Source organism: Amblyomma mixtum, chromosome 3 (genome assembly GCF_055824585.1).
Source record: "Amblyomma mixtum isolate Tamu chromosome 3, ASM5582458v1, whole genome shotgun sequence".
NCBI classification, from domain to species: domain Eukaryota; kingdom Metazoa; phylum Arthropoda; class Arachnida; order Ixodida; family Ixodidae; genus Amblyomma; species Amblyomma mixtum.
Genome location: NC_143014.1, coordinates 385,621,263 through 385,641,755, shown reverse-complemented (window position 1 = coordinate 385,641,755; position 20,493 = coordinate 385,621,263). Strand labels below are relative to the sequence as shown.

At 50.0% G+C, this 20,493-nt stretch overlaps 1 protein-coding gene across 1 annotated transcript in view; it reads left to right on the top strand.

The window, feature by feature from the left end:
• The window catches only part of LOC149357087 (uncharacterized), a 277,693-nt gene that overhangs the window by 204,417 nt on the left and 52,783 nt on the right, over positions 1–20,493 (top strand). Inside the window, exon 4 of the mRNA XM_089576502.1 lies at positions 6,303–6,309. Within this exon, the coding sequence (XP_089432628.1) occupies positions 6,303–6,309 (7 nt within the window). The remainder of the gene's footprint in view (positions 1–6,302; positions 6,310–20,493) is intronic.

Below are 20,493 nucleotides of genomic sequence, written 5' to 3'. Positions count from 1 at the left end.
GCGTTTTCACAAATCTACATGCGTCTGGTCACGTGTGTTTCGAGCTTCTTGTTCCGTTCCTGGGCTCATGCAGCGACGAAAGTAGCGCAGCGCTCGTTGCACCGAGTGCATCAGTTGCAGCGTCTGCTCTATGACGCTGCCTGCACTTGGTAGCAGTGCAAAAGATGGAGCCGACTGCAGGAAATGCATACCGCGTGACCAGCATGGCTAGTAAGGCTTTCAAAATTCTCAAATCACTGCTGTTAGTTGATCCATGACCATGGTCAGTAGCGAATTCACTTTCGGTGATGGCCCTTTACCACGCCCACCGCGCTTCTTCCACCTGGTATGCTTTGGCCAGCCGGCGAACACGCAGGAAAATATTGCCCTCGTAGGCCACCGACGCGGGCTTGGCCGGCGATTACTTGCTGCTTCAATAGAATTATACCATACCGTTACCGTGTTTACGCTGCCGTTTACAGTGTTTCCAGACGCCGCACTTTCCGGTTAGCGCTGCGCACTGCAGTGCTGCTTTTTATTGCATTTTTGGGTCGACATGTTCTTTCCTGGGCGGTGTCGTGAAGGTTGAGAGGCGCTCTCTCATATCCGCGCTTACTGGAAGCACCACCTCTTCAACTTCGGGGGTAGTTTACGGCGCGTCCTCGCTCGCTATAGACCGTTTACAGCGCGCAGTTCTTCCGTTTGCGACCAGATGGCGCCACAGGTGCGCTCGGAACACGGCGTCATTACTTGCCTCGTAAGTCGCGGACGTGTATGCCTCGACGAAGCAGTGGAAACGTGGAATGAGAAAATACATGCTCTGTTGTGGATTGCAAAAATTACGACAAACAGTTAAAGGGCCGGGATGCGATCGTTTGCGAGCTTCACGGAACCGAACTGCACAAGGACGTACTGCCCCTGTTCGCGCCCGTTGGACATCCACCCATTCCGAACGGGCGAACGCAACACACATATTTGCCAGCGCTAGACAGCGAATATAGAAGGAAAGGTCTCGATCTTAGAAAATCTGAGAGGGTAAGTGCGCAACATAGCCGCATGAACAAGCTGTGCCGCCACCGAAACGTCACAAAAAAAAGACGACTTACGCTCCTATACCGCTACTGCATATTGTGCAGTGCATAGCCGTGAAAGCGGACAACGCTTACCGTCAGTTCGTGTATTACACACCGTCTTGGTGCTACTGTTGAACTTCGCTCCAAGTAGCACGGTTTTCGTGGACCACAATCGGAATAAAGCATTTGTGTTACGGCTGCTGTGCTCTGCGGTTGTCACTTCCTCGCGATCCATGCGAGACAGTCACTAGAAGTGACTCCGGCTGATTACTTACAAACAACGAGACCTCGAGCATTTTCATGTCCGCATATCGAGCGTGGAGCGCACCACAATTTTACACTATGTGAGGCTGACATAACAGTGAACTTCTTGTAGTGAACGCTCTGCCATGCGCGCGTTATAACAATTATATCGCGGAATCCTTGTAAACGATTGCATGCAAGCTTGTGAAGGCTGCTTGATGCATCGTACTGCTTACATGATTGGGTAAAATTTGTTTGTTTATTTTTGTCGCCTTCCTTTGTTTAGGAAACCAACAGAAAATATTTTAGGCTTCCTAAGCACCTTTAACAAGTTGTAAACAAATGAGTACGATGTGCATGGGAGCGTTTTAGAGCAGTCTTCGCATGCATGTACACAATACGAGAACGACCTGCGCAGCCGCAGGGTCATTAAACCTTGCTGTTTTAGATAATAACAATAAAAAAATTATGGCTGAGGCTTAGCTAAGGTTAAGCCTAGTCAGATGCGAAGCATATTGGTGGCTAGGCTTGGTAATACATGGCTTTCCTTGGTTGCATACTTGGTCATTTTAATACAACCACTAGAAGCCTTCGTCGTGGGGGAAGACAACGGCATGGCTACAGCGGAACGCCGACTAACCCCGAGACGCGCGTTGGGTGAGCGCCTGGATTGCCACGGAAGCCGCGTCTGCCTGCCCGGTGGAGCGAGCGTTTCACCTACACCGAGTGTGAACGCGGGTTCGAAATGCGCGGGAATGCCGCTCGAGGACATTCCGGCGTCTGTGCGATGGCATCGTCACGACGGCGTCACGGTGTCACGTGGCGTGACGGCTAGGGGTCCCACGGCGACGGCGCGAGGTGGAGGCCGCCAGTGTCACGTGGTGTGACGTCACGGCATCACGTGGTGTGACGTCACGGTGTCACGTGGTGTGACGTCTAGGGGTCCCACGCCGACGGCGTGAGTGGTAGCTCTAGCAATATGCTTCGCATAAAAATATTAAGCAAAGCCTTCAGCGCCATTCAGGCGATCCACCCGTTGTCTCGAACACGCGGAGAGCTCAGCGGCTCTTCGCGACATGAAGCCCGATCACGTTTTCACGCCTAAAGTGATCATATTAGGGTTTTCACGTGTCCTTCGAAGCTTCGGACCAACCACAGTGTCGTCTTCCCACTCCTTTACAACCGTATCAGCCGAAACACTGCCCGTAGGAACCGAAACATCAGACGCAGCAGCCGTCGCGGCGAGGCACGCGCCGAGCGGTCAGGAGGCGAGTAATGGCGGCGTGATCACGTGATCAAAGATGGCAGCCTCCATGATACGCCGCTATAGAGCGTCTATAACTGAGTGGTGCGGACAAAGTTTTTGACTGTATCTGCGACTAATTGCCATTGCCCTTCAGGCGCGTTCACACTTGCGCAAAAATCCGGCGAGCGAAGCGGATTCGCTCGCCGCAAAATCAAGGACCTGTTTTCACTTGTTCACGCGCGGGCGAGGCGGATCCGCCGCGCCGCTGCTGTTTCTAGCTTTTCCGCACCGCGTCGCTGCTAGCGGTATACACAGATGTAGTGAGAAAAGAGCATAAATTTACGCTGTCTACGTATCATAAGCTTATGCATGCTTACGTACGTTAAACGCAAGCGCATTCTCACTTTTTGTTGAGCGAATGCTAGCGCTGACACAAAAATAAACTCAGCCTATAGTGGCGCCATCTGGTCGTCAGGGCGGGAACTATTACTGTCAACAAACTGACTCTGCTGTTAAGCCTAGAAGCGGCAGAACCGTCATCTGAATAAAAAAAATAATGCAAATTTATCACACGTCTTCTTAGAGGCGAGGTTAGGCGAGTGAAGCCAATGATGAAACCTGCGCCGCATTTTTGGCCAGTGAACGCACTGAAAAAGGCACAAACAACGAGAATTAAAACCGAAGCGAGGGGTCCGGCTTCGAGGGGCGCCTCCATGTTTGTCGCCGCGCGGCGGAAATCGGTCTAGCCCGATCGCCCTCGCCGTGCCGCTTTCCGTCCCGCTCGGCGTCAAAAGCGGCCGATTCCGCTTCGCTCGCCGGATTTTTGGGCAAGTGTGAACGGGCCTTTATGCATATTTTTACGTCAGCACCGTACCCGTTCGTAATAAGCAAACGTATATCTGCGGCCGTTATAAGTGGGCTCGATCTACATCCGCTGAATTCGCTTTAATATTATGCGAAGCATATTAACGTAGGTTTCGGGCCTTCGCGCGACGCCCGGCAGTGGCCACCATTGACCTTGAAGTGCGATCACATGATGTGACGTCACGTGATGACGTCAGACCGGCTGCAGATGGGGCCTATCACGCCGTCGGACATCACCCGGCGGAGGCCTCCACGCTTCGGTTCGCGCCGTCGCGCGCGACGCGGCGGCGGCGCCACCATCGCTGCATCACGTGATATGTGACGTCACGCCAGGGATGAGGCGGCGCGCGCCCGCCGTCGCGTCAGTCTCTGTGCCCGCAACCGCGCCAGCGTCTTTGCGCCGGGCGTGTACGAGGTCTGTTAGAAAAGTATCCGACCTTTTGCTGAAGAAAAAAAACTGGCATAACTGGAGCGTTGGAAACCTAATAACCTTCAAAGTAGTCTTCTTGGGACTCCACATACTTCTCCCAGCGGTGCTGCCATTGTTGGAAGTATTCCGAATAGGCCCCTTTCGGAATGGAGTTTAGCTCAGCTGTCGTTGCAGCCATAATGTCCTCTCTTGTCTGAAATCGCGCTCTTTTCAATGACCTCTTGATTTTGGGAAACATCCAGAAGTCACAGGAGGCCATATCAGGAGAGTAAGGAGTCTGCTGAACTACAGCAGTCGGGTTTTTCGCGAAAAAAGTGTGAATTTAGTGCGAGGAATGTGCAGGAGCATTGTCGTGATTGATGCGCCACTTTTCTGTTGACCTCAACTCCGGTCTCTTGCGCTGCACAGCACCACGCAGGCGACGGAGGAAATCCCTGTAGTACTCTTTGATCATTGTTTGACCCTGTGGGGTGCGTACGCGTGGTGTACCACACAGAGGGAGTCAAAGAAAGCAGCCAGCATGACTTTCACATTGCTGCGCACTTGGCGGGCCTTCTTTGGTCTTGGTGACGTGGAATTCTTCCATTGTGACGACTGGGATTTGGTTTCCGGGTCGTACCTGTACACCCAAGACTCGTCACCAACGATTATGGTGTTGATGAAGTCGAGGTCACTGTTTGTGGAATCCAGCGTATCCTGTGAGACTTCAACATGAAGCTGCTTTTGCTCCACCGTGAGCAGCTTCGGCACGAATTTCGCCGCATCTCTCTCCATCGCCAAATCTTCGGTGATAATGGAATGGGCAGAAAAATTGGTTATGTACACCTCTTCCGCAATTTCTCGGATAGTCACACGACGGTCCCGCATCACCACAGTGTTTTCGTCGGCAATGACCTGGTCATTTCGGCATGTTGATGGCCGACCGGAGCGTGGCTCTGTCTGCACCGATGTGCGGCCGTCTTTAAACCAATTGTACCACTGCTTAATCTGTGTGCTGCTCATAGCATCGTCACCGAAAGCCGCCTGAATATTCCGAATGGTTTCCACTTGGCTGTCGCCCAGTTTCTGGCAAAATTTGATGCAGTAGCGCTGCTCCTGTCGCTCCGCCATTTTCCTTGGAATAAAAAAACGACGAGAGCACTGCGCACTGCCTCACTAAAACGCTACGTGCCAGTGACTGACGCTATCGGCAGGCAGGAAAAAATCTGTGCATGCGCACGAAGGTTCAAGGTAGGCTGGTGCAAGCGTGCTTGTTTCAAATCCATGAGGTGTTCGCAAAAAAAAAATAAAGTCGGATACTTTTCTAACAGACCTCGTGTGCGGTCAAGATGCCTCCAAACGCTAAGGACGTTAATAATAAGAATGCAAAACGAAGGCTGCTTCGCATCCACTGGGCTTAACCTTGATAAGCCTCCAACTTTTATTACACAGCTATCAAAAAGGATAGGCAAGGCTGCAGATATATGGGTAGAGGAAGCAATGACCGATCACAACCTTAGTCATTTGCCTTGTGGAGAGGTCGTACAGGTGTCCGAAGGAAAAGTGAATAGTGAGAAACCCGAATGTATTGGCATAAAGTTCTCTCACGAACATGTCCAGAAAAGACAGACAAGCACTTAGTGGGCTATTTAGCACAGCGGCCAGAAAGGGGTTGTTTCGTAGGTTTGAAAGTAAATCCCCTGAAACAAGTGTGTGGACAAATGGTGCACGGCTGATTCACCAGACACTATCAAGGGCCCAAAAAATCTGTAGACGCACAGGCTCTCTTTGATAGCGCCGCAGAAAAAGTTACAAAAATTCTATGTAGTGCAAGCATACATTCTTCCAATCAGAATGCTGTATTTACTAGAATGATGCAACACAACATCCCAACGATGATGTTACCAATTTGCATCCGAGCAGAAAAGAAGCGTTCTCAACCCATCCAAGGGTGTGTTTTGTTATCACACTCTTTTTATCAGATCAAAAGACGTCGACGTCATCATAATAAGGTAAAGTTGTAATTTGTCCCTGTGCTAGGGAGAAGCACGATTAGCTGTGTTTTTGAAGATACTGAGCTATAGGAGTTCAAGATATATAACACGAGTCACAAAGGCGATATCGAAGAGATGATTTAAATAAATATGTGTGGTAAGCTCTGGAGAGGGAGAGCCAGTGCTCCCAAAGGCTCTCGTTGGGTGGGGATGAGCGGTTGAAGGGTTCTCGCATATTATCGTACCATGTAGGAAAGGAAGGGGGGGGGGGGGTTGACTAGCAAGTCGGTTTCGGGGTGACGGAAATGTGTCTGTCTGTATAAATGTGCCGATACATGACAGCTTCGTTTCTCAATAGTGCGCGGGAACGTAAAGGCCAAGTGCGGGGGTCATGTCGGCGCCCGCGTAAGTGCACGGCGCACGAGAAATTCCTGACTGACTCCAGCTTCAGCATGACCAATTACGCGCGCGACGAGTCTCCGAAACTGATCAAGCTGGTGGGTTTTGCAGATGCAAGATCCACCGGCTTTTCGTCTTATACCTAATCAGACAGATTATAGTGTACACAGCCGATATACATTAATTTCGATTTCATTGCATTTTGCGGCTCTTGCCGTAAATACGTCTTTTTGCCACGGACAATAAACAAAGTGGGCAAATTGAGAACATACCGCAGTACACAAAGTTTTGCATTTTTTATTTTATATATCGATGCGCAGGAAAAAATTAACCCATCTACGTTCTAATTTTTTTTGTACCGAACCCGTTTGAACCCGTTTGAACCGGTTCAGTATGGTCCGAACTGGTTCGAACCGGAACGGAATGTCGCTCTGGAGCCGAACCCGGAACTGAACTCGAAAGGCGTGAACCCGAACCTGAACCGAACCCGAAAAAATTCCGGTTCGACACCCTGGCTGAGAGCGATGGAGCGTTGTTACATGTTGAATGAGGGTTATATATATGCCCCTCTCTTGCAATAAACAGTCGGCAATGCGCATGCGCTGCCTTTTTCTTTCTTGTGTTGTTGCACCGCAGTGTTTTCAGAAAAAAGGTACTCCTCGTTTCATGGCATCAAACGCAAGATGGGCTCTTCTTATCTGAAATATCTACTCTTGTTTGTAGTTTCACTCCTCTGCCAGCTACGATAACAGTGAAATAAGCGCAAGTTATGCGATCATTTCTAGGAAACGCTTCGCATTACACCGCGGCGCTTCCCCGTAATTGCATCTTCCTTCTGCGATGTCACCAACACTTGATTTTAAATCGCTTTATTTAGAAACGCATTCGCCGACAATTTGCGTTAATGAAAACAGCCCAATTTGTTGTCCACAGCCGACGGCAACGACTCCTGCCGGCTGCCTAGCTTTAGCATAAGGTCTGAAGACAGGGCTACATCGGCATTTCTCCCGTATTGTGTGCGCGTCCTGCGATGTAAGCAATCGTCGGTTCGAGGTTACTGTAGCCAGAATACACTTGACAACCATTTGCATGCGCTAAAACTTGTGAATTCGCTCTCGGGAATCGCCCAAATCACACGAACGAATCCTACGGACTAGCTACCGGCTCCCTCTCTAAAGGAGTCGGCCTTCCACCGTCGACTGATATTTGGGAATCTGGGAAAAGTTCATCGCTGATTAGTGTTAAATTGTGAAGATCTGAAACGCAGCCGCTCGTTTCGCTTTTTTTTCTGTACAGGTAAGGTAGACAAAACTGCAGTTTTTCAGGCCGTCGCCTCACCGGGCGCGAAGCTTTCGCTCGGCCGCAAGCAAGCCCGAGCAACGGCTGCAGGCGACGAGCTACGGCGGCAGGCGACGGCGGCAGGCGACGAGCGACGGCGGCAGGCGACGAGCGACGGCAGCAGGCGACGAGCGACGGTGGCAAGCGACGAGCGACGGCGGCAGGCGACGAGCGACGGCGGCAGGCGACGAGCGACGGCGGCAAGCGACGAGCGACGGCGGCAGGCGACGAGCGACGGCGGCAAGCTACGAGCGACGGCGGCAGGCGACGAGCGACGGCGGCAGGCGTCGAGCGGCGGCGGCAAGCTACGAGCGACGGCGGCAGGCGACGAGCGACGGCGGCAAGCGACGAACGACGGCGGCAGGCGACGAGCGACGGCGGCAGGCGACGAGCGGCGGCGGCAAGCGACGAGCGACGGCGGCAGGCGACGAGCGACGGCGGCAAGCGACGAGCGGCACCTTCGGGCGGCGTTTTGCCCGAGTCGCTTGCCTCGACGCTTGGTTCTATGCGCAGGTACCCAATGAAGGCACATCTTTGCTGGTGCACGTCCCGTATATATGTCATCGTGGCTAGCATATGGTCAAGGTATCCGATTAAGTTATAAATTTTTTAACTTTACAGAATGTCATGCCAGCTAGTCTCATCGCAGGCTTCTGGATCCCATTATGCACACTCGTCAGAACAATGTGGGGTCGGTGGTCGAGCTGACGTCGTCGTCGGACCAGTGTGACAGACCGGTGCGTCAGCGTCAGCATCTATCTGCATACCGAACAGACCACAGACGGTAGATCGGCGTCGCATCTGCCTGGCGTGACGGGAAGGTACGGACCAACGTTACTAGACTAGCTTCAGTTGTCAAACTCCGCGGCGCTGCGCGGAACCGCCACCGGCCCGCGCCTTCGTGGCGCTGCAGTCGCACCCAGCTTCACTACTCAACTAACCGGTTAGGAGAACGGGCTGGACGAAGTACGCGGTGCACCGTTGGCGTGTTTTGCGGGTGCTCGTTCACGGCGGATTTCAGCAAGCATGCCATCTACGGAGATTTAGTCTTCGCCGCATGTGTTAACATCAGCAAACGATGCCGACGTGCTGCGTTCCGGGCTGCAAAAGCGGCTACCGGAATGATGTTAACAGTTCGGAGCGCCATTTTTTCTGTGCCCCAAGCAATGAGACGCTTCGCTCGGCGTGGAACAGAGCGATTCCTCGTGCCGACCGGGAACTCTCTGCAAAATCCTTAACGGACAGACAGTTGAGGTGCCACGAGGCAAGTGGACGCTTGCCGAGGGTGCGGTGCCGAAATTGTTCCCGAACCGTCCTTCGTACCTTTCGAAGCCGCCGAAAAAAAAACGAAAACGAAGGGAGCAAAACACTGCACAAGCAGGTCTCACGAGGTCACCTTCAAGTGGCGGTCAATGTGAAGACGCAGAAAAAATGCAAATCGTTTGTAGCTCAGGTTCCGTTCTGGAAGCTTTGAAGGAAGTCACTTTAAGTGATATGGAAGGCGTTCGGTTACCCATTTTCACCGGAACAGCGCGCACTAAGACACGGACAAGAAGGGAGACACGACACACACGAGCGCTGTGTCGGTTACCGTCGTTGTGGCGGATACTGAGTCTTGAGGACGCCAATGGCAAATATGTCGTGTTTTTCACTCTGAAAACACAACAAAGGCTCCCTCAATTTGAAAAATGCGTTGCAGTGGGGACTGACAACAATGCCACGGCAAGTGCTCTCGGCTGTGTGGTCGTGGCATTCAAGAGCGTTAACATCCGCACATTGGATGACCTAGCGGCTCTAATAGAGAGAGTTGACGAGCTCAATGTCTGTCCGGGGATAAGAGCACTGAAAGTTACAAGCTTTCCACGCAGGTGCAAGGTACTTTCTTCTGAAGCGATGTGCAAGCCATGCCAAAAGAAAATGAAAGAGCTGAAAATGCAGATGCTTCAGAAGCAAAAAAAGGCGTCGCACAGACAGAAAAGGATAAAAAGTCTTCAAAAAAAGCACTAAGAGCCGCATCTGCAAGAGTTTCTTTCATGGCCGAGGTGGATAAACTAAAGAAGCAGCTAGCAGGCCAAGAATCTGCGGCGATTGAGGAGGCACTGACCTCACTACCACCAGTCCAGCAACTTGCATTTCGGACGTCACTGCAGCAGGTGAAAGCAAAGGGCCCTCGAGATGTCCGATACTCAAGGATGTGGGTAATGAACTGCCTCCTTTTTCGTATCGCAAGCCCAAAAGCGTACAACCTTCTTCGAAGCACGAAGCTGCTTCCCCTTCCAACGACCAGCCGCCTAAACCAAATTCTTTCTGGTGTACCTTGTGAGTATGGGTACAACGAGGTTGCGCTTGAGTCCGTCAAGGCCTTTTTCAAAGATGTACGTCCTGTGGAGCGGTGCGGCACTCTTGTATTGGACGAGATCAAATTACGGGAGTCGGTCGATTTCAACAAATCAACGTTGAAGTTTGATGGATGGAAGTCTGAACTCAAGAGAAAAGGAGAGTGTTAAGAATAACACAAAGCTGTTTGCCTCTCAAATGACGACCGAATCTCTTCGAGTGACGCTAATGTCAGTCCTCGACATAGTAACTTGGCTACATGACAAGGGCGTCAGATATGTGTTGACTGCGAAGCTCAACCAGGACCCGTTAGAAGTAACCCTTATCGTGTTTCTTTGTTTTGAAATTACCATGTTTTGGCGACTGTGTCCAAAGACTGACCTCTTCTTTTTTGTAGTGCTTCTTTGGCGTGGTGAGAAGCTTCGGTGGTGAGTAAGACCACCCTACAATCACACACTTTGGGCAAATTTTCAGGCTCCTGAGCCTTTACACACCATTAAAAATGGCACTAAAAGGCAACTGCTCCGGAGATGCTGATCCGGTTCTTGTGACTGTGGAGGAGACCCTTAGCAAAAAGAAGTTGGAGGCTTTGTCCCGAAACGAAGATCGTCAGCGGAAGCTCGCCGCAATTATTAGCCAGATTGACCTGCAGGAGGAGGCAGACGCTGATTCCCTCCAACAGAGCGACAGCCGCCCTTTTGCATCTACACCTGTTCTCCACTATCTTGGCGGCTACGTTGCTAAGAAGTCTGCGAAGATGACGGACTGCAGTGACTGCCATGCTACTTTGGTAGCTGCATCAGATGTTCCACCGGCAGCCATTCTCACCGAACATAGGTCATTTGTGCCTGGCGCTCTGAAGAACCCCTCAGGAGCCCTAACTTGTATGTTGTCAGGAATTGAATATATTATAGAGCGGCAAACAAAGTCTAACAAGGTGTTTGGTGACTTGTTCTGGACCATCCTAGGAGAGCTGTCAGAGAATACGCTCAGTCGTGTTGGGTGCCCAATGCACTTTCAGGAACTCAGTGCACGCATCATTCAGTTTTATTTAGCCACGCGCATGCACTTTTATGCTAGGTTCCTGGAGCAGCGGCGGGGATCCAGCCTTGAAGTAAAGGCAGCGAGGAAACGTGCCAAGCTGCTTTAGGTGTAAATGGCCCACGTGGGCTCAAATCATTTGGCCTAGATTATTTCCCTTATGATAATGTTTATCTTAGTTATATACGTGGGCCATGCGGTTGTTTTTTACTTCATTTTCTTTAATAAAATGTTCGCTGATTCACAACAAAGTTGTGCTCTGATTTTTGTGGGTCGCACATTTTTTCTTACAATGTGGTCTATAACTGCTCCAGATCAAAGTGATTAGGCCACAGCACAAGCAGACACGTACAAGCGCTAAAAAACACGGACAGAGAAGAGACTTGGACAACACGAGCGCTTACTTTCATCTGAAGGTTTATTGATACACAAGCACAATTTTATACACCTTGCTGCATGACGTCAGACTGATAGCCCTGCCGACATCACGTGGCTGCTCCCAAAAACATTATTTCCTTTTTAGTCAGTGTGACAGATGGTGCGCTGACGCAGGATGGACCGGCTTTTCTAATCAAATCTGCCTCTGTTATCTCTCTCACATCCTGACAACTTTGTTTGGCCACAATCTTGCATGCGCTGAAGAACCAGCGCATGCAAGATTGTGGCCAAACATAGTTGTCAGGATGTGAGAGAGATAATAGAGGCAGATTTGATTAGAAAAGCCGGTCCATCCTGCGTCAGCGCACCATCTGTCACACTGACTAAAAAGGAAATAATGTTTTTGGGAGAAGCCACGTGATGTCGGCAGGGCTATCAGTCTGACGTCATGCAGCAAGGTGTATAAAATTGTGCTTGTGTATCAATAAGCCTTCAGTTGAAAGTAAGCGCTCGTGTTGTCCAAGTCTCTTCTCTGTCCGTGTTTTTTAGCGCTTGTACGTGTCTGCTATGAACCAACTAGCCCAAAGGTCTGTGCTCCACAGCACAAGACCCAGAAATCGCGCCGCGACTTCTGAGCTCTGCAATTGGCCCTGAATTGGTATCGGCATAAACAAGCGAACGTGTGCTGGGAACACATTTGCTTCTGCCGCACGGGGACGCGAGACCAGCCCGTAAAGCATGAAGGATGGACCGACTAAGAGAGCTTCAGCGCTGTCAGAGAATACGCTCAGTCGTGTCAGGTTATGCCTCCACTTTCAGGACCCCGGTCCACGCGTCATTCAATTTGATTTAGCGACACGCGTGCATTTCTTGCTAGGTACCTGGAACAGCGACAGGGATCTAGTCTTCCAGTAAAAGCAACGAGGAAACGTGACAAGCACCTGTATGTGGATACTGATTTTGCCTACTATCACAAATACCACAAGGAACAACGCGAGCGAGCGTGAAACGCACACAAGCTGCTCGTCTGCACGAACGCTAGGCTACGGCGGGGCGTCTGCTGTGGAGCTGGATGGAGCGGCGCCGCCATCTGGCGGCGGGCAAGGGAGTGGAGACACCGGCAGTAAGGGCGCAGGCGGAGAGTTTAACAACTGAAGCTAGTCTAGTAACGTTGGTACGGACACACTGGCGGCAAAACGCGCCCGGCAAGCCTCAGGCTGCAAGCCGCTTGCCGCGAAACCTGCCGCGGCGGCGGGTTGATCTGCCGCGCAGCGATCAAACTTGGCTTCTAGGTTCATTTCTTCCTCCTCTATCTGAGACACCCAATGTTGTTCTTCTATCTTTTTTAGTTCTCGAGTTAAACGCGTGTCACACGTTTTGTTAACGGACGGAAGACAGTACGAGCCATTCGCGTTCGCTTTAAAATACATGGCCGATGGTTTCATTGCGCCGAGCGGCTGCGGGTCGCACCGTGGCGCTGCCATCTTCGTCGGGCGCACGCTGCGAGAGTGCCTCGTGGGACGACAGCCTTCTCCCTCACTCTTGCGCTGTACCGTAACACGCCTTATGAGCTCTACAGACTTCCCCTACAGTCAGGGTAAACCGACCCTAGAGCATGTTACAAGACCTGCAATAGGCAGGCTTAGACCCAAGCGTATTCAACCAGAGTGCGGCGTAGTGGGAGCACTTGATGGCCAGCGAGGACGAGGAAGTGCAACAATTTCTCGTACTCCGAGACACGAGGACAGCAGTCAAATACGGTATCCTGGACCAAGGGTCGACCACGGCGCCCAGTGACCCGTAAGGGTCACGAACACTTGAAATAAGTGGCAAATGTTTTTTGTATCCATCTATCCATCCAACTCTAACATCCATCTATCAGTCCAACTATAATGTGCAACGTTCCTCGGTTTCGCCGCTGGCACTCGCTGCCAAAGAAGGCACCTGTACGTTCGCGGGTCTCTGCGCGCCGTGTAGAGCGCTCGACCCGCGTGCATCGAGGCGCGAAAAATTACGGTCATGGCAATGTGCTTCGGCTTTGCCGGGCTCTCTTGCCGCGCCTTTACACCAAGTCTAGGGTCGCGGAGCGTTGAGATATAACGAATTGCAGTGGTGAGGCCTTGTTTCTCATCTCTAAAGTGCAGATTTTACGGTGGGAACGCTACCCTATCCTTGTGCACATCACGTGGGCTGCCTTGTCGACCCCTTCGGCTTAATCACTACCGAAGAGCAGATGGAAACCGCACTGCGCATCTCGTGGCCGAGCTTTCACACGTGGCTCATTTAAAGGGCTGACTAGGTTGCCGAGGCGCGTAAGCTCATGGCCATCCGGCGGAGTTAACTCGGTGCGTTATTAGGTGATCCGCCCCTCCCACTCAGCTAATAAAATTTATCTGACTATTCTAATTGCACTTCGCATGTATAATTGCGCCGAAAGTGTGCTTAAAATTTTTTTCGTTCCTTTTTAGGGCGAAGGACTTACCTGCTCCACTACGAGAAAAGACGGCGGCGTCTGCATGTGTACGGAGATGATGCAAAAAGAGGGTGACATCGTCGGCAATGAATGTACTATCAGAAAAGTAAAGTAGGATTACGGTGGATCATGGTGCATTGCTGTAGAGAAAGGGTTGATTAAGGAGGAATCAGTTGGATTACGGTAGACTGTGGTGGATTACTTGTGCATTCTGGCGGATTGCAATGAATTAATGGTGGATTACGTAGGACTAAGGTGTTATCTGGCGGGTTGCGTTGTATTAAGAGCGAATTACAAAGAATTAAGTTAACTGATAATTCACATTTCAGCGAGGCCACAGGACCTTCCTTTTTCAATCATAGATTGCTTACCATCACAGCCGCTTACTGTAATAAACTTGATATTTATGTCAGAAACGCCATGAAAGAAAACAGACCAACTTTTGAGACCACGTATTTAATTGCCGAAACAGCATGCAGTCTTAGGCACCCTCAATACCATGCTTCGAAATGTCGTACAAACTACAGTCCCAAATGTAACGTATGTAATTCCTCACAGATTAAACACCCACCCTTACTTAACTGAATTCTCGCTAAAAAATATGTCCGAGGCCAGATATAGGAAAACTGTTCACGAATATTTTTGTTATAGATAATTGTGATGTCTTGTCGACCTAATCCAGGTTAGTTGTGTGGTGCTTTTCATTATGCATGATTGACCTCATCGTTTCGTAGTTCCTATGTCCGCTGCATTGTACTTTGTATTACTTAAGGAAATTTTGTACCATTGCCAAATGACACTGTTTTATTTTACATGGGGAAGCCAGGCCACTGTCAGGACTTTATAGACACCTTTAGCTTGCTCTCCCTCGATTTGCAGTTTGTGTACTGTCGAAACGAAAACAATAAATAAAATAAAATAAAATAAAAATAGCTCTAATGGCCTGTTTGAAGCTTTCACACGAGAAAACTTCTTTAGGGCGTATGTTCCGGTGATAGACTGCTTTTCGAAGAAAATTTAGAATTAGTGGGAGTGCTGATGTGTGCCGTCGGTGCCAAAAGGGGAGTGTACCAGTTCAGCTTTCACGCTACTTCACTACCGGGCCAATTTCCGCCGCCACCTTCAGGCAAGAGATGCGAGCAGCTGAACGTTTTCAGCTAGGGGCGGTTCAGCTTGAATCGCGGATACTCCGTGACGACATCGCCTGAAGGCATGGAAATTGCAGTGAATAAAACAATGGCGCGTAGTACATAGGACTATAGCTAAACTGTCGCTGACAATATAGCTCTTTCATCACCGAGTGTAATGCTTTTAGCCTGAAAAATTAATTGCACTATTACTCACAGGGTAGGCCAGTAGTTAGCAAGAAGAACCCGGAAAATTCTAAGGGCAATGTGACAAAGAGCAGTCTGATAAGCGAAAGATACCCTATTGGAACATTATTAACCCTACCAGTTCCTCACTTTTCCCGAATGCCGAACTCTGATAACACCTCGTATTGCGACAATGGCAAGCGATAAACGCTCAAACGCCGCTATCAACCTGCGTCAGTTTTTTGTTCGAGCTGCAAATATCAAGGCGAGATTAAACATCACTAAGCACAAGAAGTCCTCCAGAAGCCGAGCGAGGACGAATCGCTCCACAGTGCTAATAAGTTATTGTCAATCACCCGTTGCCGTATATGTAGGGGTACTAAATATATGCTATCGGTTTTGTGACACCTTTGTAACGCATTGTGGGCGTCTCCATACCTGTCTCCGGGGCCCCATATAAGCGCCTGGAGCAAGCAGGCTGCCAGTGAATGCCGAATCTGCCAGTTTACAGTAACCATCAGGTAAGACGCCACCAAATTTCTCGCTTTCGTAGGCTTATTACACGACCTTAATATTGCACTGCACCTGGCTTTGTTAACTATTTTACGAGTGGTTCCAAATCTCCCTTTTGCTATTCAGCTTAATTTTTCTTTTTTTTTCTAGCGATTAACTGTATCAAACAGTTGGTAGAAATGGCTTAAAACAGCCTGACATCTTATATCCTTTCCAGAATTCACGCGTTTTTAGACAAGCAACCTGCACTAGCCCATTTGCCGCACAGCTTTGTAGGGCAGTTTGCACTGTACTAATGAAAGCCAGTTCTATGAAATAAATGCTATCATACTGCTGTTCAATTATGCGACAATCAATTATGAATTTACGAGGAGGCTTCGTTTTGAAAAGGGAAATCGGAATTAAGTGTCCTATTACCACGAAGGCTTGGTAGTAGTACACGGAAACATATGTTCCATGTGCTTTCCTGCCTCTCGTGAGGCTTCGAGAGCTTTTCTGGGGTAAGCTTCAGATGGATGCTTATAGCATACAAACACTCTAAACCAACCGCACACTCTTATCACCATTTAGGCTTAGAGTTTCATTTTGCGAAGTCGAGCTTGTGCTGAACAATGAGGCACTATATACATGATTCACCAATCTTCTGACTTCCCCTGATTTACGGAGCATATCCCTCTACAAGTTGCAACCATAACTCGGGAGAGGAAAAACCTCAAATAGAATTTCTTTTGTTGTCTAGCATGCCATGTGCACGTTGGCCTTGAGTACGTAATTCAGCGGGAGTTAAATTTAAAAGGCAAGGGGACTGCTTCTACCGCCCCCACTCAAAAGCAAGGCCGGTAAATTCACGCATTCATCTATGACATAATGGCCGCCCATTCTTTTCTTGGGTACAATACACGCTTTTATAAGAGCGTTTTCTCTCAAAGTGTTTGTAATCAAAGAAATAAGTATTGCATGCACATTTTTTTCGCATAACTTCTTTCTAAACCTCAGTTTTGTGAACCAGGGATTACTTAAGTTATTTCTCGTGATGTATTGAGTCCAACAGATATTCGCGCGGTGTTCGTATATACTACGAAGGTAAATGAAAATGAAAGACAAGGTGAAAATAACTTTATTAGTGCGAAAGCCCTACTGCAGACGTACTAACCCCGAGTACGACTCATGTCTTGTGTGAGAGCAGTAATTCGGAGAAGCTCGGGAAAGTTTGGAGGAGCATCGCGCCACCTGTAGCCAATTGGAAGAGAGGAAGGGGTAAGCTCGGGTTAGTTCGGCGGAGTGTTGCGCAAGCTTCAGCCAATGAGAGGAAACCTGGGAAAATTCGGAGGAGCATCGCGCCAGCTGTAGCCAATGGGAACAAGTTTGGGAATGTTCGGAGGAGCGCCGGGCCAGCTGTAGCCAATGGGAGGAGAAGACGGGGTAAGCTCGAGTTAGTCGGAGGAGCGTTGCACAAGCTGCAGCCAATGGGAGGAAGCTCGGGAAAGTTCGGAGTTGCGCCGAACCGGCTGTAGCCAATAGGAGGAGAAGACGGGGTAAGCTCGAGTTAGTCGGACGAGCGTTGCACAAGCTGCAGCCAATGGGAGGAAGCTCGGGAAAGTTCGGAGGAGCGCCGAGCCAGCTGTAGCCAATGGGAGGAGAAGACGGGGTAAGCTCGAGTTAGTCGGAAGAGCGTTGCACAAGCTGAAGCCAATGGGACCAATCTCGGGACAGTTCGGAGGAGCATCGCGCCAGCTGTAGCCAATGGGAGCAAGCTCGGGAAAGTTCGGTTGAGCGCCGAGCCAGCTGTAGCCAACGGGGGGAGAAGACGGGGTAAGCTCGAGTTAGTCGGAGGAGCGTTGCACAAGCTGCAGCCAATGGGAGGAAGCTCGGAAAAGTTCGGAGGAGCGCCGAACCAGCTGTAGCCAATGGGAGGAGAAGACGGGCTAAGCTCGAGTTAGTCGGAGGAGCGTTGCGCAAGCTACAGCCAATGGGAGGAAGCTCGGGAAAGTTCGGAGGAGCATCGCGCCAGCTGTAGCCAATGGGAGCAAGCTCGGGAAAGTTCGGTTGAGCGCCGAGCCAGCTGTAGCCAACGGGAGGAGAAGACGGGGTAAGCTCAAGCAAGTCAGAGGAGCGTTGCACAAGCTGGAGCCAATGAGAGGAAGTTCGGGAAGGTTCGGAGGAGCATCGTGCCAGCTGTAGCCAATGGTAGCAAGCTCGTGAAAGTTCGGGGGATCGTCGGGCCAGCTGTAGCCACTGGGAGAAGAAAAACAAGAAGAGGCGAAAAATTAAGACATGCTTTCGCACGTCTAATTGGTTTAACTCTGTTAAAACCCTACCACATTTTTCGGCAAAGCATTATGCGTGGAGAACGTATTGTGCCGGGGTCACCAAAGCCAGCTGGTGCATTAGCTGGTCCAATGTTAGCCAGGCCCACCATGTTGCATTGTATGGTAACGGGACTGGACAATGGGGAATGTTACAGATTCGCATAGGGATCGGAGCGACTTGGGCATGCAGTGAAAGGTCAGAGACTGAAGGAATGGACGTGCAGGAGCGAGGAGTCTAATTAAGTTAATGCGCCAGGAAGCTGGTGGTTAAGGGGTCGGGTGAAACTTGTCAGGAACGGGAAACTCGCAAGAGTTTCTTGGATGCATGTTGCCATAGTGGATATTTATTTCATGTCTTCAATGGAGGGTGGTGTCCCACGTTGGGGGGAGAGGCCGAGGGATCCCAGGTTCCCAGTGTTGATGTTCACAGGCGAGCCAGTGCACCGTCTCGTTGCCTGGGATCACAGTATGACCAGGAATCCACCTAAGTGTGACTGTGCGGGATGAAGTTTGGGTATCATACCAGCACAACTCTGAAGGCATCTAAAAGAGGCTGTCACCATGTAATTTGCGCTTATTGCTTGCAATATAGTTTAGTCGGACGGGTTAAGGGATGTTTAGCAGATGTCTTGATTGCCTTTATTTTTATGTGGTTTAACGTCCCGAAGCGACTCAGGCTATGACGGACGCCGTAGCGGACGACTCCGTACAAATTCGACCTCCTGGGGTTCTTTAACATGCATTCACATCGCACAGCACACGGGCCTCCAGCATATCGCTTCCATCGAAATGCGACCGCCGATATAGGGATAAAACCTCGGTCTTCAGCAGCCAAGCAGCAGTCAAGCTCCATAACCACTGAGCCACCGCGCCGGCGGGCAGACGTCTTGAATACTGGCAGTTGTCGGGAGGATATACAGGGTAGCGGTACGTGACGGATCAATGTAAGGACCAAGGGTATATGTCACAGTCAGGCTGTCACACGCATCGGAGTAAGCAGCTACTCCGACCTTAGATCGGGGAGCATCTGTGTAAACGAAGACGGAATGAAGGGGAAGAGTGTGGCGGATAACACGAGCAGCGCGTCTCCCGGGTCTTGCCTTGCGCAAGCAATTGTTCAGTTTTAAGTAGATTAAGGAAGAACGCACTAACCGTTCAAAAAAATTATGCTTGATATCTGCTGTATTTCGCAAAGGTCTGACGGTCTTCTTTCGGTTGTACTGAACAGTTTTTGCCCCAAAGTAAGCCCACTGCATGATAAGAGGCGGTAATCTTGTAATCGCCGGAGAGATCGCATTCCATGGCGCTGGAGTGAACTCCCCATATGATTGGGCTTTAGCCCCATGAAGCTGGAGTGTGACTCGTCCCATATGATGCAGTTTTTGTTTTATACTGTTTGCAGGCTGACGCTTAATCTTCTCTAGGTGTTTTCTAAGCGCAATGCAGCCAGTTAGGTAGACAATCTCATCACTGAAGGAAATCCTCATTCTCTTTATTTCAGACAGCAAGAACGCTTTTACGTGTAGTAGCCGTGATGCTTCTTGCTGGTAAGTTTCAGTTCTACATGGCATGCACTCAGTAGATGCTAATACAGAGAATCCGGCTTAAACACAAGCTGCGTTTAGAGAAACGCAACATTCTTCTCCTGTCAAAACACAGGCCAGATTTTTACGAGTGCCATTAAGTTCACACCAGTAAAACTGACATCAATGAGTCATTGGTAGAGAGAGGGTGTGTTAGACGGTCCTTGGCGATCACGAAATGAACAAGGGAGGGGAAAACCTCAGGTTGCTTGAGCCAACGTTTCGACAAGGGGACTTGTCTTCGTCTGGGCAAAGTGTTCATCATTGGCAGGGATTAAATAGGGCCTTCGCTCCGAGGAGGAAGGCCCCGGGGGTGGGGAAGGAAAGTGGTGTGAGAGGGGATGCGTGTCAGGAAGGGGAGGGAGGTGAATCTTGATTCGTTAAGCTGAAATAGTGGAAAAAACCTCTCTCCCCTTCCTGACACGCATCCCCTCTCACACCACTTTCCTTCCCCACCCCCGGGGCCTTCCTCCTCGGAGCGAAGGCCCTATTTAATCCCTGCCAATGATGAACGCTTTGCCCAGACGAAGACAAGTCCCCTTGTCGAAACGTTAGCTCAAGCAACCTGAGGTTTTTTCTCCCTTGTTCATTTTGTGATCATCAATGAGTCATGTGACGCACAAGGTTATTGTTTGTTGGAAGCGCTGGTGCCCTGTGAAATATATGGATGAATGTAACGAAAAAACAGATTAGCTGCTTCGAGAGCTTCTTGGATGAGTCTAGAACTGACGAATGAAGTAAAACAAGTTATTGGTGTGTTCTAGTGATACATACTGCCATGTAATACAGCAAGGCATGAAAGAAGTCTTTGTTGATAACATGCTTTTAGCTGAACTGCCATTGTAGCCGCCCACTACCAACTAAACTCTACCACATCACTTGTGACAAACGGCTCCGATTCGAGTGCGCAGTAAATGCTTTGTGAGAGCAGCCAGCCTAGCCTACGCCACTGACACAAAGCATAGTGGCCAAGGTCATCAAGTTTGTCGTCGCAATCATGA